This window comes from Numida meleagris, chromosome 4 (genome assembly GCF_002078875.1).
Source record: "Numida meleagris isolate 19003 breed g44 Domestic line chromosome 4, NumMel1.0, whole genome shotgun sequence".
Taxonomy (NCBI): Eukaryota; Metazoa; Chordata; class Aves; order Galliformes; family Numididae; genus Numida; species Numida meleagris.
In genome coordinates this window covers 42,022,812-42,045,618 of record NC_034412.1, presented here as the reverse complement: position 1 = coordinate 42,045,618, position 22,807 = coordinate 42,022,812, and the positions used below count along the sequence as shown (strand labels likewise).

The window sequence follows — 22,807 nt, the reverse complement described above, 5'->3', positions numbered from 1 at the left end:
CATCAGTAAACATGCTGAGGGTGCACTCGATTCCACTGTTGATGTCATTGATGAAGATATTAAAGAACATGACTCACGCCATTAAAATGGCTGGCTATAGCTACTGCTTTACTGCTACAGTATAATTTCTTTGACATCTAGTAGGAGAGCAAATGCCATACAGTCTTGTTCTATTGTACTGTTTGCTAAAATACTTACCTTTCTGTGACAGCTCACCTTAAGAAACATCTTCATTCCCATCCCCAAGTTTGGTTCCTAAGATAAAACTCCCTACAGCTCTTTTCCAGCATAAATTTGCATGTTTCTTCATGCTGAAGAGCACCAAGTCAGTCAGGAGAGCAGCAATCAGTGGTTTTCCAGTAGTGTTATTGTGAAAAAGAGTTACAGATCCTACGGTTGCTGTTCTTGACTGTCAAGTAGCATGTGTGTACACCTCCTAGGGCTCTGCTTTGTCGAAATTTTCCTGGTATCTAGTATGGATTTCATGTATGTGTACAATTTTGTGGATCACAGCCTATACTTGTTAGGGATGGCTATGCACATGACAGATATGTATGCACGCATGCAGAGTGCAAGGGAGGAGGCACCAAGAAGAGCATCTGATCTCTGTGCTGTTGTCTTTCATACTGTACCAGCAAAGCTTCAAAACCCATAATGGCAAGGGGGGGCCAGCTGCTGTTGTGCAAATGTGTTGGTGACTAGTGTAAAATGTGTCCTACTGCACCTCATTCCCATAGCAAAATTCATCTGTGGGAGTTAACATTCTGGCTGTAGTTACACTGAGAAGACTGCTATTGTAGTATTCTGAGCAACTCCTGAAACTACTGAGCTCCTTTTGTGACGCAAATGGAAATTAAAAATGATACCTAGCAGTCCTGGAACTTGGTACAGCTAAGGGACAGGCCTCAAATGAACACAGAGGCTGTATTATTCTTTAGACTTGGCCCTCCCAATCCCCCTGCAATGCACAGAAAGGTTTAATGGAATGTAAAATGCCACTGCCTGTAGATTACGTATGTTGTGACTAGAGCTTCCAGTGTAATTCACTTGACACTTTTGTTGTATACTGAGAATAATTTTAAAATCTAAACTGCCTTTAAAATTTGCAGACTGCATGTGCAGAAATAAAAAAGACTTTCTAGAGTAAACTAAGCTAGCAAAAAGCAATCTAATTTGAACCTTTCTGAAACAGCTGATGTACTTTAGAAGCGACAGTGAAAACAAATACTTTTAGTGCTCCGCTCTCATCTTACGCCCCTGTCCTTCATAAATTCTAGGTTAACTTAATGCTGGCCTACTTCAGACAGCAGGCTTATACTACAGCTTAGGAATTGTTGTTTGTTTTCATTTCCTTCCAAGAGCTTCAAACTAGCTATCAGCAGGCAAGAAAAATCATGCACTGTCTAGGCAACGCAAACAGTGTAATGTATTATTGCGACAGACCTAAAAGAACAGACAAAAAAGCCACCAGAAGTGACAAAATGTCAACGTACACAATTCCATAGAGATTTCTAGTAGCTTTTAAATCATTCTTCCCCAGTAAACTTTCAAGTGAAAAATTGTAATATAGGCTTATGGATGGGATTTATAAAATCATAAAGAAAATGAGCAGAACAGGAAAACTGAGGATCACAGCCTGTTGAGATCTTATTATTCTATAGTTCTGGACTAGATTTAAGTAATTCAAAATGCATAGGCTGCTTCTGAAGGCACATTGTCAATTGCTCGTTTCAAGGAAAATGCATTCATTGACATAGTCCGGAGCTAGGAATGTGTACTGGATCAAAATGGTGAATTTTTTCTTGGAGTAGTTTTAATTACAGCTGGAATTTCTGAGTTCAGGTCACGTGCAGAAAAACAATACATTTTTCATCATTAATCATCTTGCACGTTTCCTGCCTGGGTAAGGTCTCTCTCTGATTCAGCACTGATCTTTAACAGCTTCACTGGGAACGCACAATATTTACAAACTTAATTATTATTATTTATTTTACTATGACTAAAGCAAATCATTTGGAAGCACAGAGCTCATAATGCTGAGAAAACTCACAACTGATCTGTAGTTAAATTAGCTTGCCTGTTTCAACTCCAGCGCTAGCTTGAGTAGTTCTACATCGTCTGTCATTGTGGTTAACCATTTGTTTTTTGTGAGTCATTTTCCCTTACGTTTGTATGACTGCGACTTTTTAAAGGTACTTTTAAGAACGACACGCGCACACACAGAAAATCCGTAGAACATCATTACTTTACATCCTGAACTGGAAAAGTCTGTGAGATGACATATCTGAAGGCAGCTGAGAGCCACAGTGGGAGCCTACTTGCAGATACTCCATACATAGAGAGGCTTGAGTAAGAAGGCTTAGGAAGGACACTAGAAGAATCGTATCCTGCAGAGTCTTTTTGTGAAAAATACAGGTGTGACAGAACTTGCAGAAACTAGATTCTTCTTATAGACAAAATTCAATTTGCCACCAATAATCACCATCAACAGCTCTCACTTTACTAACGTATCTCAGCAGCCAGTGACTCTGTCAAACTTTCATCATTTAAGCTAATATAGTCTCTGCTAGAGGTCAGTAGTGATCTGAATTGCTGTATGTGGAGTTTTAGCCTGAATTATTTCAATTTTGAGAACTGTGAAAAAGATGATAATTGAGACTGTTTTGTCGAGCAGCTCTAATACTACTAAACTAGAAAGCGGGGATTTCAATTGTGCTTGAAACAGAGAGGTGAAGAAATAATAGGGCAGGTTATTTGGGGACACATTTTGGCTCCGCTTTTTCTTGCAAAAATTCTGCCCGCATGTGGTGAATTATCAGCCTTTGGAAAAAAGCACAAAGAACTGGGAGTTGGCTGCAGTTTAGCCTTTAGCTTGTTAGAACAGTCGCATCAATTATGCTGCGCATCTGCTATTTCCGTTTGTACAAATATAAAGGGTGGAGTTCTGCTGCAAACAGTTTAGATCAATGTACATCTTAGGTTTGCTTTGTGAAAGGGGCATTTACTAGACAGTGGGTGTGAGGGAGTAGTTTTTATTAACAAAGACACAAAGGCGTTTTATATTTTTTGTCTATTTTTGCCACGTGAAACAAAACTTAAAGTTTCACTAGGCTCTGTTACATTTAAAAACCTCTGCAAAGCACAGCTCTTCAAAAGCATAATCTTTCAGGGCATTAGCTATCCCTATTGTTCTGTTAGAAACTTTCTTGATAACTTAAAATCTTTCCTGTCTTCAACTGAAAATGTTCAATTCTGTTGGGACAGAAAAGAAGTGATACAATCTTTGCAGTCAATGAAGCCTGTATCCATTTCTACCAGCTATGAAAAATATGCAGCTTGGTGGTTGTTCAAAAAATCTCTCATCGCACATTTTTTCTTCCCGTCTTTTCATTTTGCACCCATACTTTTCCATTCTTCCTTGAATTGTGCAGAACGCATTAATTTCCATAAGATATAAGCTGGCATGGCATAACCTGAGCTTGTAATTTTACATTGTGTGCTGAAGGTAATATCCATTGACCACAGCAGGCATTATATGTATTCTTCAACAGGAGAATACAACTCCTTGAATTGGTAATGCCTTCCAAACAAGCTTGTAAATCAATAGCTGCAATCCCTAGCCTTGTGAATAATGGCAGATTGCACGGCATTGTGAGCAGGGAAGGAACTAAGCATAAGGCAGAGTGGTGGCCAGATTTTGCAGTCTGGACAGGTTCAAGAGCCAGCTCTTGCTTCTATTCACCACGCTACTTGTTTCTTTGTCCCCTAACATTCTGTCTTTACCAAAAGGGAGTGATTTATTTTATTATTCTTGTTTTAATGAACAGACGCTTTCACATACTTTGTGTTGTACCTGAAACAAATCCTCAGATCTTACTCCCTAAACAGAAAGCATTGGGCTCTGGCTCACTGGACACGGTCAGCTTCGTAGGGTGATAGCTTTCTTAAAGAAAGAAGCAAACAAAAGATAATCCCACCACTAACACAACAACAAATCAAAACCAAAACCCTATAGTGATTCTAGATGCTCCTGTCAACTACTAAAGATTTGGGGGTTGTTTTCATTGTGAAGATATCCTTGTATATCAGTTTTCTAGAAATAAATGTGAAACTCATTTCAATATCTAAAACATGTGAAACATTAAAATAATTTTGAGATCGGAGAAACTACCAGCTTTTCTAATCAACTAGCATCAAAATAATTCAGTGGAGCCGTTACAATTCATAAAAATGCAGGTGTTAATCTTCAAATTAGAAATACTACAGACATTTTTGATGTCTGCGCATTCATCTTCCCAGCATACAACTTAATAGAAACATTTCTATATGCCTACATGAACAGCATTATAGTTTGAACACAAGTCCTTCATATGTCATCAAACACTGCTTAAGGGACAAATATATCCTATCCTTCTCTATACTGAAAGTCTCCTTGAGTGTCCTCTGTTATCAGATTCCAGCAATATTCTTTCTCTTGAGTCTGCTCTGTGTATGGATAGGGTGTAGCTCCCAGCAACACATTTTAAAGCATTTTTCCATATGCCATGGACATACTTTGGCTTCTTCCCCGCCCCCCCCCCCTTCTCTTGATGATTTTGAGGATAAGGAAAGTTTTAGGTATATATGGATATTTATGTGTATACATACACATATATATGTAAGTAAAGCAATACAGTGCCTTTATAGTGATATATTTTGAAACTCTGAAGTTTGCCTATATTCTTGAAGACTTTCACATTGTCGTATCCACGTGTTAAGATGGGAGAGACTTGAATTGAATGTTCTATTAGTTTTTTTAAGTTTTACATTAGAATTTTTGTCAGCTTTCTAAAACTTGTCCAACCTTCCAGGACTCAAATCAACAAATAGTGGTACAGAAGCACCTTTGCGAGATGTTTTAAAACATTTGGGAGACATTTGTTCAGATTTGCTGATCTGAAAATGCTGGTGTTAGTACCTGCCATTTAATATCTTCCCAAGTTGCTCTTAACGTGGAATATTTATGTATCATCTGATACAAATCCAACACGTGCTTTTCTCAAAATACAGAATAGAAATGTTTGTTGCCTCTTCTGTATGACTATTTTGAATGGCATCGACTTCACCTCATAATGCATCATCAATGTTAAGGTTTCTTTAAGTCCTAGTAAAACTTTAAAGTCCTACTTCCTTTTGTTCTCAGCTGTGTATGCTTACTCCCTGAAATTTGTAGCTTCGTTGCAACCAGTGTTCCCTTTTTTTTTCCCCATCTGTTCTGCATGTGCATTCAAGACGTTTCAGCATGGGTGGTGCAAGACTTAAACCATGCATCATTTTGATTGAATTCCCCTATTATAGCTCACATTTTCCCTTATACATTACAGATATGCAGTAGAGGAGCCAATTATTTGTGCTCCAGTCATTAGCACGCTTTCCCACAAGAAATCAATTCCTTCCAAGTTCAGAAATCCTCCAAAACATCTAATTCAATTTTGATACAGCGCCTTCTTCCTGTCCTTCTTCCCCTTTTGCTCACCTCATCCATCTATCTTTCAGTACATGTGTTAGCACTCCAACCATGTGAATCTTCAGATTCTATCAGATTCTATCAGATTTCAGTAGCATCATAAAGAAAAAATTTATATTCGTGAGTTAATTCTACCATTCTTGTTTACTACTCAGAATTCTGGCGCTGGTCTGTAGGCAATGAAATAATGTGTTCGCTTTGTCATTTGGTGCCCTGATTAATTTTTTTTCCCCTTGATGTCTTAATTCTGAACTAAACAATCACTTACCCTCTTCCATTTACCATTGTTAGTGTAACGATCCCCTGACTAATCTCATTACAGTTGCTCCCTGGAAGATTATTTCCTTTCAGCTGGGTGGAAAGCACTGCCCTCACTGCCCTCCCAGAAGGGAAGCAATGATCCACAAAAGAAAGATCTCCTCATTTATTCCTCCCCTTTATATGACAGGGAGAACATCTGAGACAATCATTCTTCTTCTTCAGGCTTATTTCAAATCCTTCCAACTCATCTGTAATTTGTAAAGTGGTTTGAGAAGCTGTATCTTATACATACATACAGACTCTTGTCAACAACTCTGGAAGCCAGCTCACTTGGTGGTATATGCAGGACCCTGTATATGTAGGTCTAGGCTCCCGCTGCCCTTATACAAAGGAGGTTGGGCATGAGCCAGGTCCAGTCAGAATGTTATCACCTTCTTACATTGTCACTCTAGGTTACTGCTGGCTAGTAATGATTTCCAAGTTATATTTTGTATCTTTGCTCAAAGAAGATAGCAGTTCATCCTGCTGTCTGCTTTCTGTACAAGGATGATCTGTCTATATTGTATGGCTGTTGGGCTCTGCACAGTCACTTTCTGCACGTGTGCCTGTACAAAACTCTCTTTAGCTTGTACTGTACATTTTTATTTTTATTTTCTAATTTTTGTTTTGATCTGAAGGATCTACAAAAATACTTTTTTTTCCTGGGAAAATTTCTGTGCTGGGAACATAAAATTGAATATTTATTTGTTATATTCAGGTTCTGGTACTCCCTTTGGAAGGTGAAAGACTACCTGTGTACTGTGGTTATAGTCAGTTACTCTCTACTTGTGTCCCTGATATTTACATGCTGTCAATACTTCTCTCTATTGTAAAAGAATCTCTGACCAAGGCTTTTCTTCTTTCCCTAATGAGGACCGGTGATGTTTATCATATTGGAGAAATTGAGTTCCTTTTCAAGAATGTCTTTAGAAGCTTTTCTTTTCCATCCAAACTACATTTCCTCCACTACTGTGGCTAGAAAATTCATGTAGAAAAAACTCTTTTGGTCTCTGGCAAGAATGAAAGGTGACACGCTACTCCTATCGCTATCAGTTTTCTATCACTCATCAAATCATTGAGTTTAGACTTCTGTGAGAAAGAAACTTGTTAACTCCCTACGAAAATCCTCCATTTGCTACTGCTGTGCATCTATTCAGATGTGCCTTTGGCATTTGACTTACATACTAAGGCTCATTGCTCAGCTCTGTTTCCTCATTAATAGAGAAAGATTATCCATGCTGAGATTTCAAATGCTGGGGCTAACCAAGCATCAGTGTCACAGCCGTTCATCGAGTCACAGCCTGGTGTACCTCTCTGATAAATCTGCTCAGAAGGCTTTGACACACAAACAGAAATATTCGAAGATTGTCCAAATGACTACTCACAAACTAATTCATTTGAAACACAGGATCCTCAGCAATGCTCTTTGAAACCCTTCTACCTGAAGCTAGAAAATGTTCTACTATCCGGGAAAAGACCAGTGTTAACCACGGCAAAGCATTTCAGCCCACTGTAGTACTGGCTTACCACAGGGGGAGCAAACTACAAAGTAGTTAGGAATTTGAGTCTCTTTCGCTTTTGTAGTCAAATTATTTCTGTCTTCAAATACCAGACTTGCCTGCCTTGCTGTCCTTGCTGTACTGTCTTCATTCTAGTGACAATGGGATAATCGTTTGGCCGCCTATCTCCCTTGCATAAGTGCCAAGATGCGTCAACAACTGTCACAGTCATCCTTGATTAAAAATGTCTTTGCAAATCAATCTGCACAAGTCTTTCAGATGCAGCTATTTACTACATGCTTCTGATCGCATTTTCTAGATCTTTATTTCTACACTATAGTTAGTTGCGGTATATAGCTGAAAAAAAACTTGTGACAATAGCACAACTAAGAACAAATTAAGAAGGGTAACCAGGTACAACATCCCTTTAGATAAATGGAAGTTGTACCCATGTGGATCAGCTTTAGCAGAGTCCTAATCATCAATTACTGGATGCGGCCTTCCTACAGCGCTCACCATTTCGAGAAGGAATGGGTCAGAGTCACTTTTAAATCACTCCTAAGGTATGACCTGACCCTGTATGATTCAACTTCAGAAAGGTTTAGACAGAAATGTGCTCTGTCCGCTTCTACTTCTTTATAGCTAAAACAAAAATCCTGCTCATCCCAAACGCAATGATCAGATCTGCACTGAGAAAGGTAGAAAATGACAATTGAGAAATTTTTTCATAGGAGAAGCAATAGCAAGTCAGTATCGCAATTCAGTGGATTTTGTTTAAGGCTACATTAAACAGAAGTTCAAGTCATTGATTAAAAGTGAGAATGGTACAACAATGAACGCTTTCACTCACTTTTTCCAGTCAGGAATATTCAGACAAAGCCCAAGTATTTAAATCTATACTTAAAGTATGAAAGAGTTCTGCATTCCAGAAGAAAGGGAGCTAATGTGATAATGGAAAATGTAACCTCTTTTCCGCTGAGCTGAGATTCCAATTTTCCGCATCGCTAGCAATGATAATGTTACACAAACAGTACTCAATCATTAAATTAATTCCCATTAAATCAATGTCCTTAAAGGCCAAACAGTCTTTTAATAATTACCTGATTAAAATGATCTTAGCATAACATATTAGTTATACTATATTTATAACTCCCTTTCCAACAATAAATCATTTCCATCCACCCATCTTGCTGAAACTGCGACAGCGAAGCAAAAGGTGGGAAGGGAAGCACATCATCGCATAGCGATAGGCTGTGGGCTAGCTTCTCCTAGTATCAGTGACGTTTCAGCCACGTGCATCTGTCACACTTACATTTCTGTTACGTAGTATTAAACTTTGAATTAGTTCCTTTTAAAGGCTTGTGAGCATAGAGCAACAACAACAAAATATTTTCTTTCAGATATTAGCAACTTCACAGTGATCAAATTCAACCTTCCTGCAGAGTTTTCAGAATGACATTTTCAACTGCAACTCAAAATGCATCATGGATTAAAAGTTTTTCCCAACAACGGCATGCACTAATTTAATGGCAATACGTTGCAGTGACTTGTGCAACATAATTACACAGAGACAGAGGATGGATAGACTTTACATAGCTCCTGAATGGGGTGAAATAATTACACCATGAAGTACGGGAAAATGTATCATAAAAATATATTTCATTTTTCTGTTTTTGCTGTCATTACAAAAAAGGAGGAATGACTGTGGCTAACGTTTAAAAATTGAGGTGTCTACTAATGTTTACTGCAGTTACTGGAAGCTCTTAGATGCCGCACTATTTATACTATGTATATTTATATGCTGAAACACCATGTGACTCTTGATATTTGAACGTAAATCTTTTGATTGCTGTATGACCAAATTGGAACTGTGAAGCTTGCTGTGTATCTCTAATGAATAGGTTGGCCAAAACCTTGTGTATTAATGCTGCTAAAATACACAGCTTTATCAGAAGACTTAGCAGGGCTTCAAATGTAATTTTGGGGCTACCAAATCTAGCACCATTGAATGATAACATCATGAATAGCTGCGCAACAGGCCGAGAAATTTTATCAATAATTGTTTGCTCAGAAGGAGCTCCGACCAATCTTTTGTCGCCTCTTTTACAACACAGGACAATAATTTCACAGTATGTAATTGTGAACAGAGAAACACGTAGAAGCCAACATAGACTGGATCTCAATGCGAATATGTAAAAACAAAACAAACAAACAAACAAAAAGCAACAAAAAAGGAGGTTCTGGGGATCCTCTTTTGTAGGGTTGCGGTGTGTGTTTTTAAGATTGCAAATGGTTGCAAGCCTCTGTGAAGTCACTATTTGCAGCCACTGTGAATGCATCAACGTGACATCTGCTAGCTATTGTTTCAGAGAATACTGGCACCCAATCGTAACAAATAACCTTACGCACTGGCCATCTTCTGATTAGATTTCAAGAGATGCTGAACCCCAGTCTCCCTGTTGCTAATGTCTGAATACCAACGCTCTAAAGACTCAACCAACCACAATTAACATCTCTGGTACGTATCTGTGAGTGGCTAAGAAGCAAAGTGTCGCATGCAGTTTACGTAGCAGTGGCCTTTCCATAGACTGCTGACAATGTTATCTGTAGTACCTTCTGGGATGGCAAAAGGGATTGTGCACAATGGACTGAAAACAGACCATCTGCACATACAATCAACGTTAAATTGAACAATGCCATTAATGAGGTATTAAAGTGCTGCTTTATCTAAGAGCCTGTCAGGGAGGACATTAGGAACATGGGGGAGACTGAGTCCCCTTTGGCTGAAACCGAACAGCGACAAATGAAACAAAATACGACTCAGTGAGAGCATAAGGACAAACAATAGTTCCAGTAACGCCTGTGTGCAGGGGAATGGCCAGGTCACGTCCTGAACCAAGGGTTGAGTGCCAGGTGAGAAGGCGTGGCTAATCCAGGTAGCTCAGATGCAAGCAATGCAGCTGTGTGACTGGAAGGGATGGACTCTGGGTCCATCCCTCTTCATCCTCATTTAAGGGTTAGCAGCCGAGGGAGCAGGATCTCTCTGGATAGAGATCGTACACCTCTTGAGCCATCACTGGTCACCGGAAGGGGTAAGCTAATTTTTGTTCTCCATCATTTTCTATTGCTCCATAGCGCCTGTATCCCAGTAGAAGGCGCTGTCATTGCCTTCTTTTGCTGCGCAGCCGTATGTTACTTTTTTTCCTTTTTTAATTAAAAAAAAAAACCTCTACGAAAAGATAACACACCAAAAGATATTTTTTTTTTGCTTGGATTTTCAGCGCTGTATAAATCTGCTCTTGCAAGATATCTAAGCATCCATCATCACAGAGTGGCATCTGACTCCTTCAGAGGCAAGATGAGTCGCATACGTTAGTTCAGTTTTCGTGCCACTAATTCTAGTTAGCCTTTAATTTTTAGAGCACTTCACTGCACCGAAATTCTAACCTTACAGAATTCAACCACAACTAATATAGGAGCTCTAATTATGTTCCGAAGTAACGTATTTTGAAGTGTAGCCTAAAATTCCACCTTAGGTACATCCTGTAACATTATTATCAAAGCAATCTCTACACCTTGACCTGTTGACCTACAGTAAAAATGTAGAAGTTCATGGTGAACAAAGGAAATAAAAAGCCCTCATTATTTTAAGTTTCGCTAAGAATAACGCTATAATGCCATTTATTGATTAAGACCACTAATACAAACGCTCATGTTTGCTAGCTGAATAAATTTTTTTTTTTCTTTTGAAATTCCAAATCATCTAGCATCTTGCTTAAGATGATGATTCACACAGACGCGAGAAACTACTTCAAAGATGTCTTGACCAGACAGTGAATGTTTTCTGCTCTGGGGATAGAGAAACACGAGAAGCTACTGTAAGACTGAAAAATGTGCTTATACCTAAAAATGTGCTACTAGCTAGTATGTCTAGGCATGCACAACTAACATTCTCGCTTGACTGCACTCGACTGTAACAGCTTCTTTGCAGAAGATTTTCTTTCTTCCCCATTTACTGTTATCTATCCCAGCGTGGGGGAAGCAAACTCTTCAGTCAGAACTACACTTTATCTCAGTTTTTGTCTGGCAGATGAGGTATTGCACATTTTTTACCCAACGCCATCTCTCACGATCTGCAATAGCGCTAGAAAGGTGATGTCCCGCTTTACAATCTCTCCTCCCCTGTTGAGGGAGGAATAATAAGAACGAGGCAGCAGCTGGCTCCCGATTTAGATTGCTGCCGTAGTGAAGACAACCTCTTTAAGTTGCATTCTGGGAAGCTGACAAAATGAAAAATGAAAAGATTCAACTTATATCATTATTTGTTTCTTCTCAGTGTTAATTTTAAATACTAAGTAATATTTAAATATTTTATTATAATAAAATACAACAATACAATATTATAAATAATTTTTATATTAAAAATTTAAATAATAAATTCATTTTCTCCATGTTTTAGTAGCAGGAGAGATTTGAGGAAAAAAATCTCAACGGTTGAAGAAGGCAGACGCTTTTGCTAGGACCTACAAAATCTCTTTGCTATTTCTGTTTTTACATGTTGCAGATGATTTTCCTGGCACATGCCCGCTAACTGGTGGTACGAAGAAGAGCCTCGTGGGTGGATAGAGCTGTGGCACAGCTGTTGCGGAGGAGGGACTCCCCACCGACCAGAAAAGCAATGGAAAACTACCACGGGTTCCCCTCTAAGCTCATGTTCATCTGGTGCCGCAGATAATCCCCACTGAAAAAGTCTCATCAGCCTGTAGATGAAATTGCTCACATCCGAGCAGAAGGGAGCATTTTTAATAAAGCCATAACTCATACCCTACTTCCTCCCTACCTTGAACACCTTACGCTGCCAACTTACGTGTAAGCTTCTGGGCAGGAAAATCAATTATTGGGACAAGTAAGGCTTGCTTCTTCAGCTTTTGAACAACTTTGCACATGACAACATGGGTTACGTTCCTTTTTAATGCAAGAATCATTCAGTTCCTGGCTAAACTGTTCCTCCTCTTTTCCTCCATTAAATATATAACATACACAGATGAACTTTGAAAAGTCAAAACCGATCACTTAATCTGAATCTAACTCATCCGTTCTTTATTAATATAGAGAATATTATCACATTAGAAATAATATCAATTAAATAAATTACTCAGAGAAAATGTGATTCTAGAAGGACAGAAGAAGGTGAAGACATGCAATTCCAGTTTTCCTTTCGTCTCTTTTGGTTTGATCAGCATTTATACTCTAATCAGTCAGACATTCCTTTCTCACAGTCAATTAATCAGACTTGGAACAAGTCCTGGGGGAAGGAGGGTGCTTTTTGGGCTTTCACAGTGCCGTTCGCTCTCTGCCTCCTCCCAGGAAGCGTGTTGGACACAACATCTCTTAGTATACCGCTTCATGTACCCGGCGCTATTACTCAAGAAAGCAGGTGCATGCAAGATATACAAATCCATTCTTTTAGATGCCTCTGAGGTCTGCCTGAGTCTTAACTTCGATTTAGGGACAAATCCAAGCATACCTCCTGTCAGTTTAATGCTAGCGTTGTCACACTGCTGCAAACAAATGTCTGTACTGCTGAACATTTTACTTGAAGTGTGGTTATTCCTTGGAATTGCATTTTCAAAAAGAGACAGTCAAGCGTGCCTCTGAAAGTGGCGTGAACGTGAAGCCACCGACAATGTTTGCAAATGTGTACTGTATATATGACAATAATTTTCGGTGTATTTTGTCAGTTCCATTGATTGCTTGTAGTTCCCAAGCACACTTGACACATATAACAAAACTGCCAAAATGTAGTTGTTTTTTGATACTGTCAACGGGGCTGGCCAAACAATTAAGTTGTGGAAAGGGAGTATGAGTGCTATGAGACTGCAGTACCTGTTTTGTACACTAATACATATGCCTAGATTTAGTGTAATAAAACGTGAATTTGGAAGTTTCACATTTAGAAGTGAAACAAATATACTTGCTAGTGCGTGTGCTCAAAAAACATGGAAGGTGTTTCCTTCCCTAACTTGTTCGGTATCTGCCTTTCACTTTCCCAGCTTAGTACTCATTTAGTAAGTACATTTTAGGCTCAGTCTGTTCTCCTTGTTACTGGAATATGTCAAGACCTGGCGTAAGTTTGAAGCGCAAGTAAAACTAATATTAATTAATGAGACTGGCATTTAAGTTCTGCTTTCGATCAGAAGACATGAAGCATGTTTTTACGAAGGAAGGTAGGTAATACCTCTATTTCGTAACTGAGAAGTGAGGCACAAGATAGTAAATGAAGTTCCTATGGTTAGCCAGAAGCTCGGAAGCAGAGTCCAAAACGGGAACTAAGTGTTAGTCCTAAAGCCTATATGCTGGATCTTTCTTGAAAATAATGAGTTTTCACCACTAAATATCACATATGAAGGCATAATAGAAAGATAACACATTTTTTCAAAAGGTTTTTAGAGGTTTCCTCTGCATATTAAATACACAGAGGCTGGTGTACAGTTAATTAAGAGAAAATGTCACCAGGAATGTACGTTGTTACAGGATAACGGTTTCCTGCTGATAGGGATGTGCCAAGAGCTGGGTAAGTAAGACAGAGTAATTCATTAAGCAACAGCAGCGCATTTCAGGAGGCGTATATCATGCCTTGGGTGGTAAGACAAGGAACAAGGCTGAGAAATCTGAGCAGCTTTTACCATCCACGAAGTACATTAATGACTTAGAAGAGCCAAGGCTTGAAGTCAATCTTACTGCTTTTGTGAAAGGTAATTTAAACAAGGCAAACAGTAAGATTTGCTCGCTTACTGGGCATTATGAACGTAATTGACCATTACTGACACCGCTGATGACCAATCAAAATCACCAGTTGTATCGGCATTTTAAACTAATCAAAACGCAAGAAGAGAAAGAATGGCCCTTCAGAGATGCTTTCACGTCATTTATTTATAACCTTGCCAGGTTAAGCGAGAATATTAAGATCTCTGAACAAAAGAATACTTTTGTGGGTAATACTTTAAGCACCTGCGGTCAAACCCTACTTACAAACCAATAGAGAATACTGGATTTGTTTGAATTATTGTGAAATCTCAAATGATTCAGCATTTTAAAGATATTTCCTGTTATAGCAAAAAAACAAAAAAAAAAACCAACAAAAAAACCAACACCCAAACTACTCACAAAAGAGAAACAAACAAGACCTCTGTTTGCCTATTCTCTTTCACAAGGATGTTTCCAAGTGAAACACAGCTCAGCATCTTGAGCTGAATAATCTAAAATCCTTCCAGTCAAATTCAGAAATACCTCCTCTTGAGGAAAAATTCAGAGTAAAATGAACAAAGCAAGATAAGAGGTAGAAGAGAAAGAAGGCTTTCTGTTGTGTGTTTAATAGTAAAGACAAAACATTGTAATTTTCAGTACAAATTCATTATTTTGTCTATATTCAGTGCAATTCTATTAAATTAAGTAAGCTCATCAGTGTACTCTGAAACCAAACCAGAGAGGCTGCTCTTGAAATAAAACCTTCTGGAACATTCTTTTGCGAATTCTTGCTAAAAGTTACGCAGCATTTCATCTGTCCAAAAGAAAACGATCTATTGTACGAGTAGGGTTGGGAACGACCCTAAATCCTGATTTTCTGTTTCCTAAATCATTGTGTTGTTTTTTTTTTTTTTTTTCCCCCCAGTAATAATGACAGTAGAGTGCTCCCTCCGGAATATTTCATAACGAGAACCCATAAAGCAGCAGGAAGCAAATAGCAAACCTTCAGGAAATTAAACTAGGTCCTCAGCAAGTATAAATAAGCATTCTGCCATTGAAGCATTTGATTCAGTTGATCCGCATGAAGTTTTTAACAAAGGTATTTGTTGTTAGTTTTTAGTAAATACAATTTATGCTTTGGGACCGGTTTTCTGGTCTCTGGTCGCATGTTAGATTTTCCATATTTGCATGTTCTACTAAGGGCAAAACTAGAGAGAGTAGCATCAGCGCTGGGTCTGAAGAGAAAGAAAAATGCAGCTGTACAGAATTTCAGGAAAATCTCATGTCTGGGTATGCAGGAGAGTCCAAAGCATTTGTTTTTAATCTCATCTACGGTATTACACAGCTCCCTCTGAGAACTCTCTTGACTTCGCTATGGTCACGCCGGATATTGTAAACCTGTGCTTACGGAGATTCGGTAGCAGGACCAAGCATTCCAACGCACTAGTCATCACTTTTCATTGAAAAGTGTACTGTACAAAGGGCTTAAGTACAGAACAAAAAGAAACACTCGGCAATGTTTCTTCATGTGAATTGAGCCTTTTTGATTACGTGTCAGCTCTGTTCTCAAAACCGCCTCTTCGAATCAAAACTCACATGCATCTAAAACATTAGAAAAATATATATAAACACAAACACACCAATGTCTGCAATGAATGAATATAAAATTAAAAGAGAAACTGAAGGAAAATATGCCCACGTATTACAAGTGTTTCAGCAACGGTACCTAGACCGTGTGATCACTCCATCTCCCCCAGCCCCATGCGGAGAAAAACAAATTGAAAGCCAAAATCAAGACCCAAGTTTGAATGGTGTAAGCAGCACCGACATCTAAGTTCTCAAGCAAGCAAGCGCAGAGATACTACGCTTAGATTTCAGCTCTGAGGATTTGGCTTTGCATGTACGCACGCCACAAGCCAGCAGCAAATCCAGCAAGACCTGTCCTCTGTCACCCTCTAAACTTTCTTCAGTAGAAGTGTTTGGGAGGCCAAATTTAAGCTGTAAGCTTCTGTAATAAACAAGACTAGTAGAATCCTAATTCCAGTTTCACAGTCAACCTCTAAGCAGACAACTAGAAGTATTGAAATTCTGCTGCTGAGTGTGACAGTAACTCATAGACGTGCCCTAAAAACTACCAAACTCTAGCGTCCAGGCAATGCCACAGTATTTTTCCCCAGTGTACCAAAAATTGCAAAGGTTAGAACTCGTTAGAAGAATTTGATCGGAGCACCAGACAGGCTGACTGAAATACAACCTGACGCAGCATACCAAATCCACCTACTGAAAGCAGCAGAATATTAACTATTTCAGAACAAGCAGAAGTAACAACTCTTTCTGTATCAATCAAAATAGGTCACGCAATTCCGTAAAGAAGCATTTGATTTTTATACCAAAAGGCTCTTTCCTCTTTAGACCTGCGGCAGGTCTGGAACCAGGCTCCCTGTTTGCAAATCTTTCACCTAGCTAGAGGAAAGAAAGAACAGACAACGGCAGAATGTGCTGGCTTGCCCCAAACAGAGAATCCGGCGCTATCAAAGCACCAGCAGTCCTCAGCTCATGTTGCTTTATTGCTCTTGGCATAAGATATAAAAGCATCTTCGGCTGTACATTTTGATGGCGGAAATGAGTACCTTGTCATGTTTTAAATCCACAGCTGAAAGACTTCGTAAGTGAACGTGACAGCATTTGAAATGCCCCATGCTGCCACACTTAAAGTATGCCAATCACAATTAATAGCAACAGATTGGCTATTCCAAAACAAATAAAACCTGCAGATTTTTTTGCTGAATGAAGAGCTGATGAGTGAAAACAGAAGCAAAATTACCACAATAGCCAGTCGGCCTGTCAGTGGAAATTACTTTCATTTGTCTGTATTCACAAGGGTTAGCAAACAATAATGCTTCAGCTAATATAGTTTTGTGTTATATTCAAATTGAATGTGAAATACAGGCTGACATTATAAATGGATCTATTACTCTTTCACAATGGATTTCTGAGGTCTTCTGAGTCTTTATATTTAAATTGGTCTGGGAGGTTGTTGTATTTCAGTATCAACACTATTAAATTTGCGTCATTTTTCCCTCTAGCAAATTAAGGACCGTCCTTCTGCTCTTCCTTTGAAGGAGAGGTGTATTGCATAGCTTCCCCTCACTCAGCGGAAGCCAAGCAAACATTTTAAATTATTCTACAGGATTGTAGAGAGTTGTGCTGGAAATCTACTTGGTAGAGGGGCATGATCTCTCAGTCTCTCTAAATAAATCTCTCTCTAAATAAATGCATCACGCCTTTTTACTTCTGTGAATTATTATTTTTTTTTCTGACATCTCACAACAATTTTAGGGCTTTGAGGCGCTGTGTCCCAGCAGCTGTTACTAATCGCGATTTGCTAATTAGTAAAAGCCAGTGTCTTTTAGTAATCACAAAGACACAGAATCATCCAGGATGGTTCTGGCTGAAATGACCTCTTACTCAATCCCCTTACTCAAGCAGGGACATCTGGAGAGGGATGCGTGGGACTCACTCCCTCAGCTCCGTGTCTCTCTCATGCTGGGGAGCCCAGCGCTGGGCACGGCACTGCAAGCCTAGGCCTCACCGGGGCAGAACAGAGGGGACGGATCCCCTCCATCGACCTGCTGACAACAGTGCTCCCGATGGACTCTGGGATACTATGTGTCTTCTTGGCCACAAGGGCACATCGGTGGCTCACGGTCAGCTGGGTGTCCCCGAGGACCAGCAGGTCGTTTTCCACGAAGCTGCCTTCCAGCAGGTCAGCCCCAAGACTGCACCAGTGCATGACGGTATTCCTCCCAAGGTGCAAGGCCCTGCACCTGCCTTTGTTGAATCTCAAGAGGTTTTTGCCCATCTCTCCATCCTGTCCATATATGTCTGAATGATGGCACAGCACTCGTGGCTATCAACCACTGATCCCAGTTGCACTCAGGGGTATTAGCCACTCGTCCCGGTTTTGTATCTTCAGTGAACTTAGTGAGGAAGTGCTCTGTTCCTTCAGGTCGTCGTTGAAGATGTTAAATGAGACCTGGTGCACCCTGCTAGCTACAGGCCTCCATCTAGGCTGTGCTGCGAGTCCTAAGCCTCTGAGATCTCCCGTTCAACTACTTCTCAGTCCACCAAACCCTTCCTGAGCTTACCTGTGAGGGTGACTCTGGAGACAGTGCCAAAAGCCTCGCCTCAGTCAAAGTAGACAACACCCACTCTTCTCCCCTCATCTATCCAGCTTAGAAGGCTATCAGACTGGCTAAGCGTGATTTCCCTTTAGCAAATCTATGTCGACTACTCCTGCTCACCTTCTTTTCCTGTCATCTTGTTTAAAGATGACACCGGGAATGACCTGCTCTGTCATCTTTTCTGAGACGTCGGTGAGGCTCACCGGCCCGATTAAATCCAAATCTCACGATCCTCTTACCACAGGGAGGATCTTCTCGAGGAAATTACTTTCCTCTAGTTTTCTAGTAAATTCTGTTGTGTTTTTTTTTTTAATTATTTTTTCTTCCTTGACATTTGATCTCATTTCTTTTCATCTAATTTCCTCCTTGTCTTTGCGCTTTATTCAAGGTGTTTATTCAGCCCTCCCCAAACACTCACTTTACCCACTTTACTGACTGGTCCGAAAGCCCTTTTCTATATATGCTAACTGAGCATCTGTTGAAGCCTTGCAAGCTAACACCCTGCGTCTGTGACTTGGGAAACTTTGGGGCACTGGACAACACATGTTTACTTGGCTAAATACAAGGCAAACAATTGGAATAATAATGAATGTGACTGACGTGTGCGATTAAACTAGCTCTGCCTCCATTTGAAACCCTGCCAGGCAGTTTCCTAGAAAGCTTTTAGGGACCGATGATGCTGGGAGTACAGCAGGAGAGCCAAGGCTAATGCCAAACAATAAACCTTTGTAAAAACACCTCACATTCGTGCCGTAAAGAAACTAATTCACGGGTTTTAACCTAAAAGGCAGACAGATGTAATGAGTCTAGCTCTCTAACAGACCAACTGCTCTCTCATGGTTGGAGTCCCTGAACAGTTACACTGGGAATATTTTGGACGGAAAGAAAACTTTAAAATCCACCCACGTACATTCAAAAAATTGCTGCGGTACTAAACTGGCTCTGAAGTCTTAGTGTGTTTTATAAACCAAAAAAAAAAACCAACAAAAACCCACCCAACAAACAGGAAACACTACCTGCAGCTTTGCTTGGTTGGCCATCGCTGCTAAATGCAAATGGTAATTTCAAAATTATTCTCTCTAGGTTGACGAGTTTAAAAACATACCTCTTGTGGACATCCACAAACACAGCTTTTATTCTTTTCTAGGTGGTGGCGATGGTTGTTGTTTTCCCCCTTCTAGAAGTTTCAGACAACTTGCATGTATATCTTCAACTGTCACGAATTTCATTTGATTGTTTCTAACAGGTAATAAAGTAACTTCTAAATTTTGCTGCAGGTATTGAATAAATACTTTCACCTATTGTGTCCCATCAAAAGCGTGCCTGTGAGTTTTGAGGCCGTAGTGGCCACAGCTCTTAGAAGATGAGATGCCCCAAGGAATTACAAAGAGATGTGTCTGCAGCGCTAGTATGGACTGACAAATAATTAGGTGCGTAAATACCAGAAGGTATTCGTTCTATTTTGTTGTCAGGTGTTATTACCTAAGCCATCTCACACGAAGCTGCGTTTTCTTATTCTACTTTGCATTATCACTCTGATTTGTAGATCAGAATTTTAAAAAGTATATACCAAGCCAAGGTCTGCCATCCTCAATGCCTTTGGGATACGCGATTAAATCTCCGCCAGAAAAGGCAGACTGAGAAAGGCTTGGGAATATAAACCAGACTGGGCCACACTAGATGCTACAGGGAAGGAAGGAAGAATCCAGGAAGGCCAGAGTAGCTTGGCTGTGTCTAAGGGTTATGTGGGGAAAACCGAGATGAAGCAGAAGAGGGAGGAAAGTGCATCAGACACCGTAAGATCACTTAGGACTGGTGACCGATGTAAACTTAGTTCAAAAGCTGAACCCCGACATTTTCAGACTGCATCAGAACATAGCACTTACATAAAGGATAAATAATTTTTGAGAAGGTGATGAGAAATACTTCTTTTCTAGCGCAAGAAATCCTCCTTCCCTAACTAGACAACTGTGAATAAAAAACAAGCTAGCGTGTTGTCCTTAAAAACTTCTCACGGTTCGCACACCAGGCTGCTGTGCGCCTTAGAAAACTCACGGCATGTGGCTTACCAGTGCTCCCGGTCCCTCACAGGCGGTGGGTAGCAGAGAAGAGGATGGCAATAGGAGACACACAGCTGTTTTCTCAGTTTCCTTCTGTCTCTTACCTTGTTGCACAAAGGATCCGTACACAAACCACATGGAGTTGTAGAGTGTCGTGGAGGTCATAGATCCCATCTGAAGGCGTGGAGGGTTGAGCCAGTTCAAGAGGTAGACCAACAGTCCTACTAGCAGCACAGTACCGGCTATGCACGCCCACAGGGAGAGATCAAAGGGCGCCAAGCAAGCAAACATGTCCACCGTCTTCTCTGCCTTCCGAAGGAGCACACCCACCGAGTAGTCCATATAACGTGTCGTGAAGTCCACCACGTTTTCTCTGTCGGGGGTGATGGTTAAGGCCGAGATCCCTATGTCAGCTCTCTGAGGAAAGAGGAAGAGAGAAAAATATGCGTGAACAGGAGGTACAGAAAAGACCTTTGCTCCTCCTTGACCTGCAGCAGCTAAATTTATGACGGAAAAGCAGATGCCGAGGCCAATGTTTTAGGCGCAAGATGTACAAACTCAGAAATGTGAGTGACAGAACAGCTGTACCACCTCTCTTCGCTTTTGTGAGCAACTTTGCTCAGTGGACTCAGAGACCTTAACTTTCTGAGTTATTAATTTTCAAGAAATCAAAATACTTCCGATGTAGGTAACAGCTCAAGAAAATCTATTTCCGGTCGTTTGTCTTGGGTTATTAATGCCATCGCTGTTGCTGTGGCTTTGCGCACAGCATTTCTGATTAGAGGAAATTCGCTCCTGACAGAGCTGTACAATTTGCAGTGCTCTGATGATACAATGCCCACGATAAAGGGCCGCTGCATGATGAAGAGCATCTTATATGTCCCGGGGTGTTTGGGGCACTTGATATTCCGAAAAATATCAACCTCGGTGGCAGTGCACGAAGCGTGGAACAGCAGATGGCACACCCAGCTCCTTCTCCACTAGTTCCTACTAGAGCTAGTTGCTACTGCCTTGTGCCAGTAACTTTTTTATTTTATTATTTTTTTTTGTAATTTGAGGAACCCATTTCAGATGAGGAGGGAACGAATAATATTTTTTGATCCAATCATCGTATTCCACAGCATGTCTGGGTATTAGGTCTCCAGAGACAGCAGGCACAACTACAGCAGGTGCTGTTTTCCTTTTTACAGACACAATTAAAACTGCAGTGAAAGCAGACATGGTAACGCTGCTGTAAAAATCTCCCAAACTGAAGAAAGGCCGTGTTCAGTTTAGATTTCTTCAGGCGAAAAAGAGTATTTAAAATACCTAAGGATGCCACTCGTTTGATTTAATCCATTTCTGATCTGCCTAAAGCCGTGTGTGGTCTTTGGGAAGGGGGTGAGGAGAGCACAAATGCATCAAAGTGTCAGTACTGAGTCAGTTTTATTCACTGTGCTGAGTGTCTTTCTCCTTGTCCACAGGCGGCGGAGATTACCAGCTGCTAAGAAATGTGAAACATTAAGTGACAAGTTACGGAGCTGAAACTGATTAGAATCAAATTTGCAAATCATCTGCAAAATACCATCTGTGAGACACTCTGCTGCCCACGGTACAGACATGCGTTTAATCACAGAGCACTGGAGTCTTTGGTTTACACGATGTACTTCATATTAATTTTCACTGTCTTGAGAAAACAGTGGAAAGTAGCTGGGGGCCTGACGATTTAGGCCATAAGGCGTTTGGAAGTATCGGCCTGTTTATAAATCACGAATAAGAACTTCACTTTTATTTTGCAGTGTAGATTTTGTAGTGTCTTAAAGGAAGCTATGTTGATGTACACAGCTGAAAGTGTGGCTCCGTGAATGAGCTTGTAAAATTACAAAAGTTTTAGCCAACAGATGACTTGAATGATTCACAGCATCTCCCGAGCATTCAGCCCCAGCTGCACTGAGCAACATGCAAAGCAGACACCATCTGAAATGTTTTCCACAATAGCGAACGTGACCGTACTTTCAAAATAATTTCCAATTCTGAAAGTCCAGCGCTCCGTGCCAATAAATGTCGAGCACAAAAATAGTCATATTTAGTGTATGAGGCTATTTTTTTTTCCTGAATGTATCTCAAAACATGAAGGGGGTCACGGGATGACATATGGAACCACTAAGCGATAGATGTAACCCCCGCTGTTTAACTTCACGTATCACTGAAATACTTCCCTACTGTGCCAGATCATTGCGAGGTACCATTCAAGTTGTATTTGGAAGACGTTTAAAGATCCTTCAAGGGAAACCAATATAAAAGTAAAGATGCTTTCAGGAAAAAAAAAATTCTGGAGGATCAACAGTTTCTCTTCTTTTCCTTTTCCTTTTCCTTTTCCTTTTCCTTTTCCTTTTCCTTTCCCTTTCCCTTTCCTTCCCTTTCCCTTTCCCTTTCCCTTTCCCTTCCTTTCCTTTCCTTTCCTTTCCTTTCCTTTCCTTTCCTTTCCTTTCCTTTCCTTTCCTTTCCTTTCCTTTCCTTTCCTTTCCTTTC

The 22,807-nt window shown here is 40.2% G+C and overlaps 1 protein-coding gene across 1 annotated transcript in view; it reads right to left on the bottom strand.

The window, feature by feature from the left end:
- Positions 1 to 22,807, bottom strand: part of GRID2 (glutamate ionotropic receptor delta type subunit 2) — a 695,511-nt gene that overhangs the window by 102,389 nt on the left and 570,315 nt on the right. Inside the window, exon 11 of the mRNA XM_021396235.1 lies at positions 20,401 to 20,713. Within this exon, the coding sequence (XP_021251910.1) occupies positions 20,401 to 20,713 (313 nt within the window). The remainder of the gene's footprint in view (positions 1 to 20,400; positions 20,714 to 22,807) is intronic.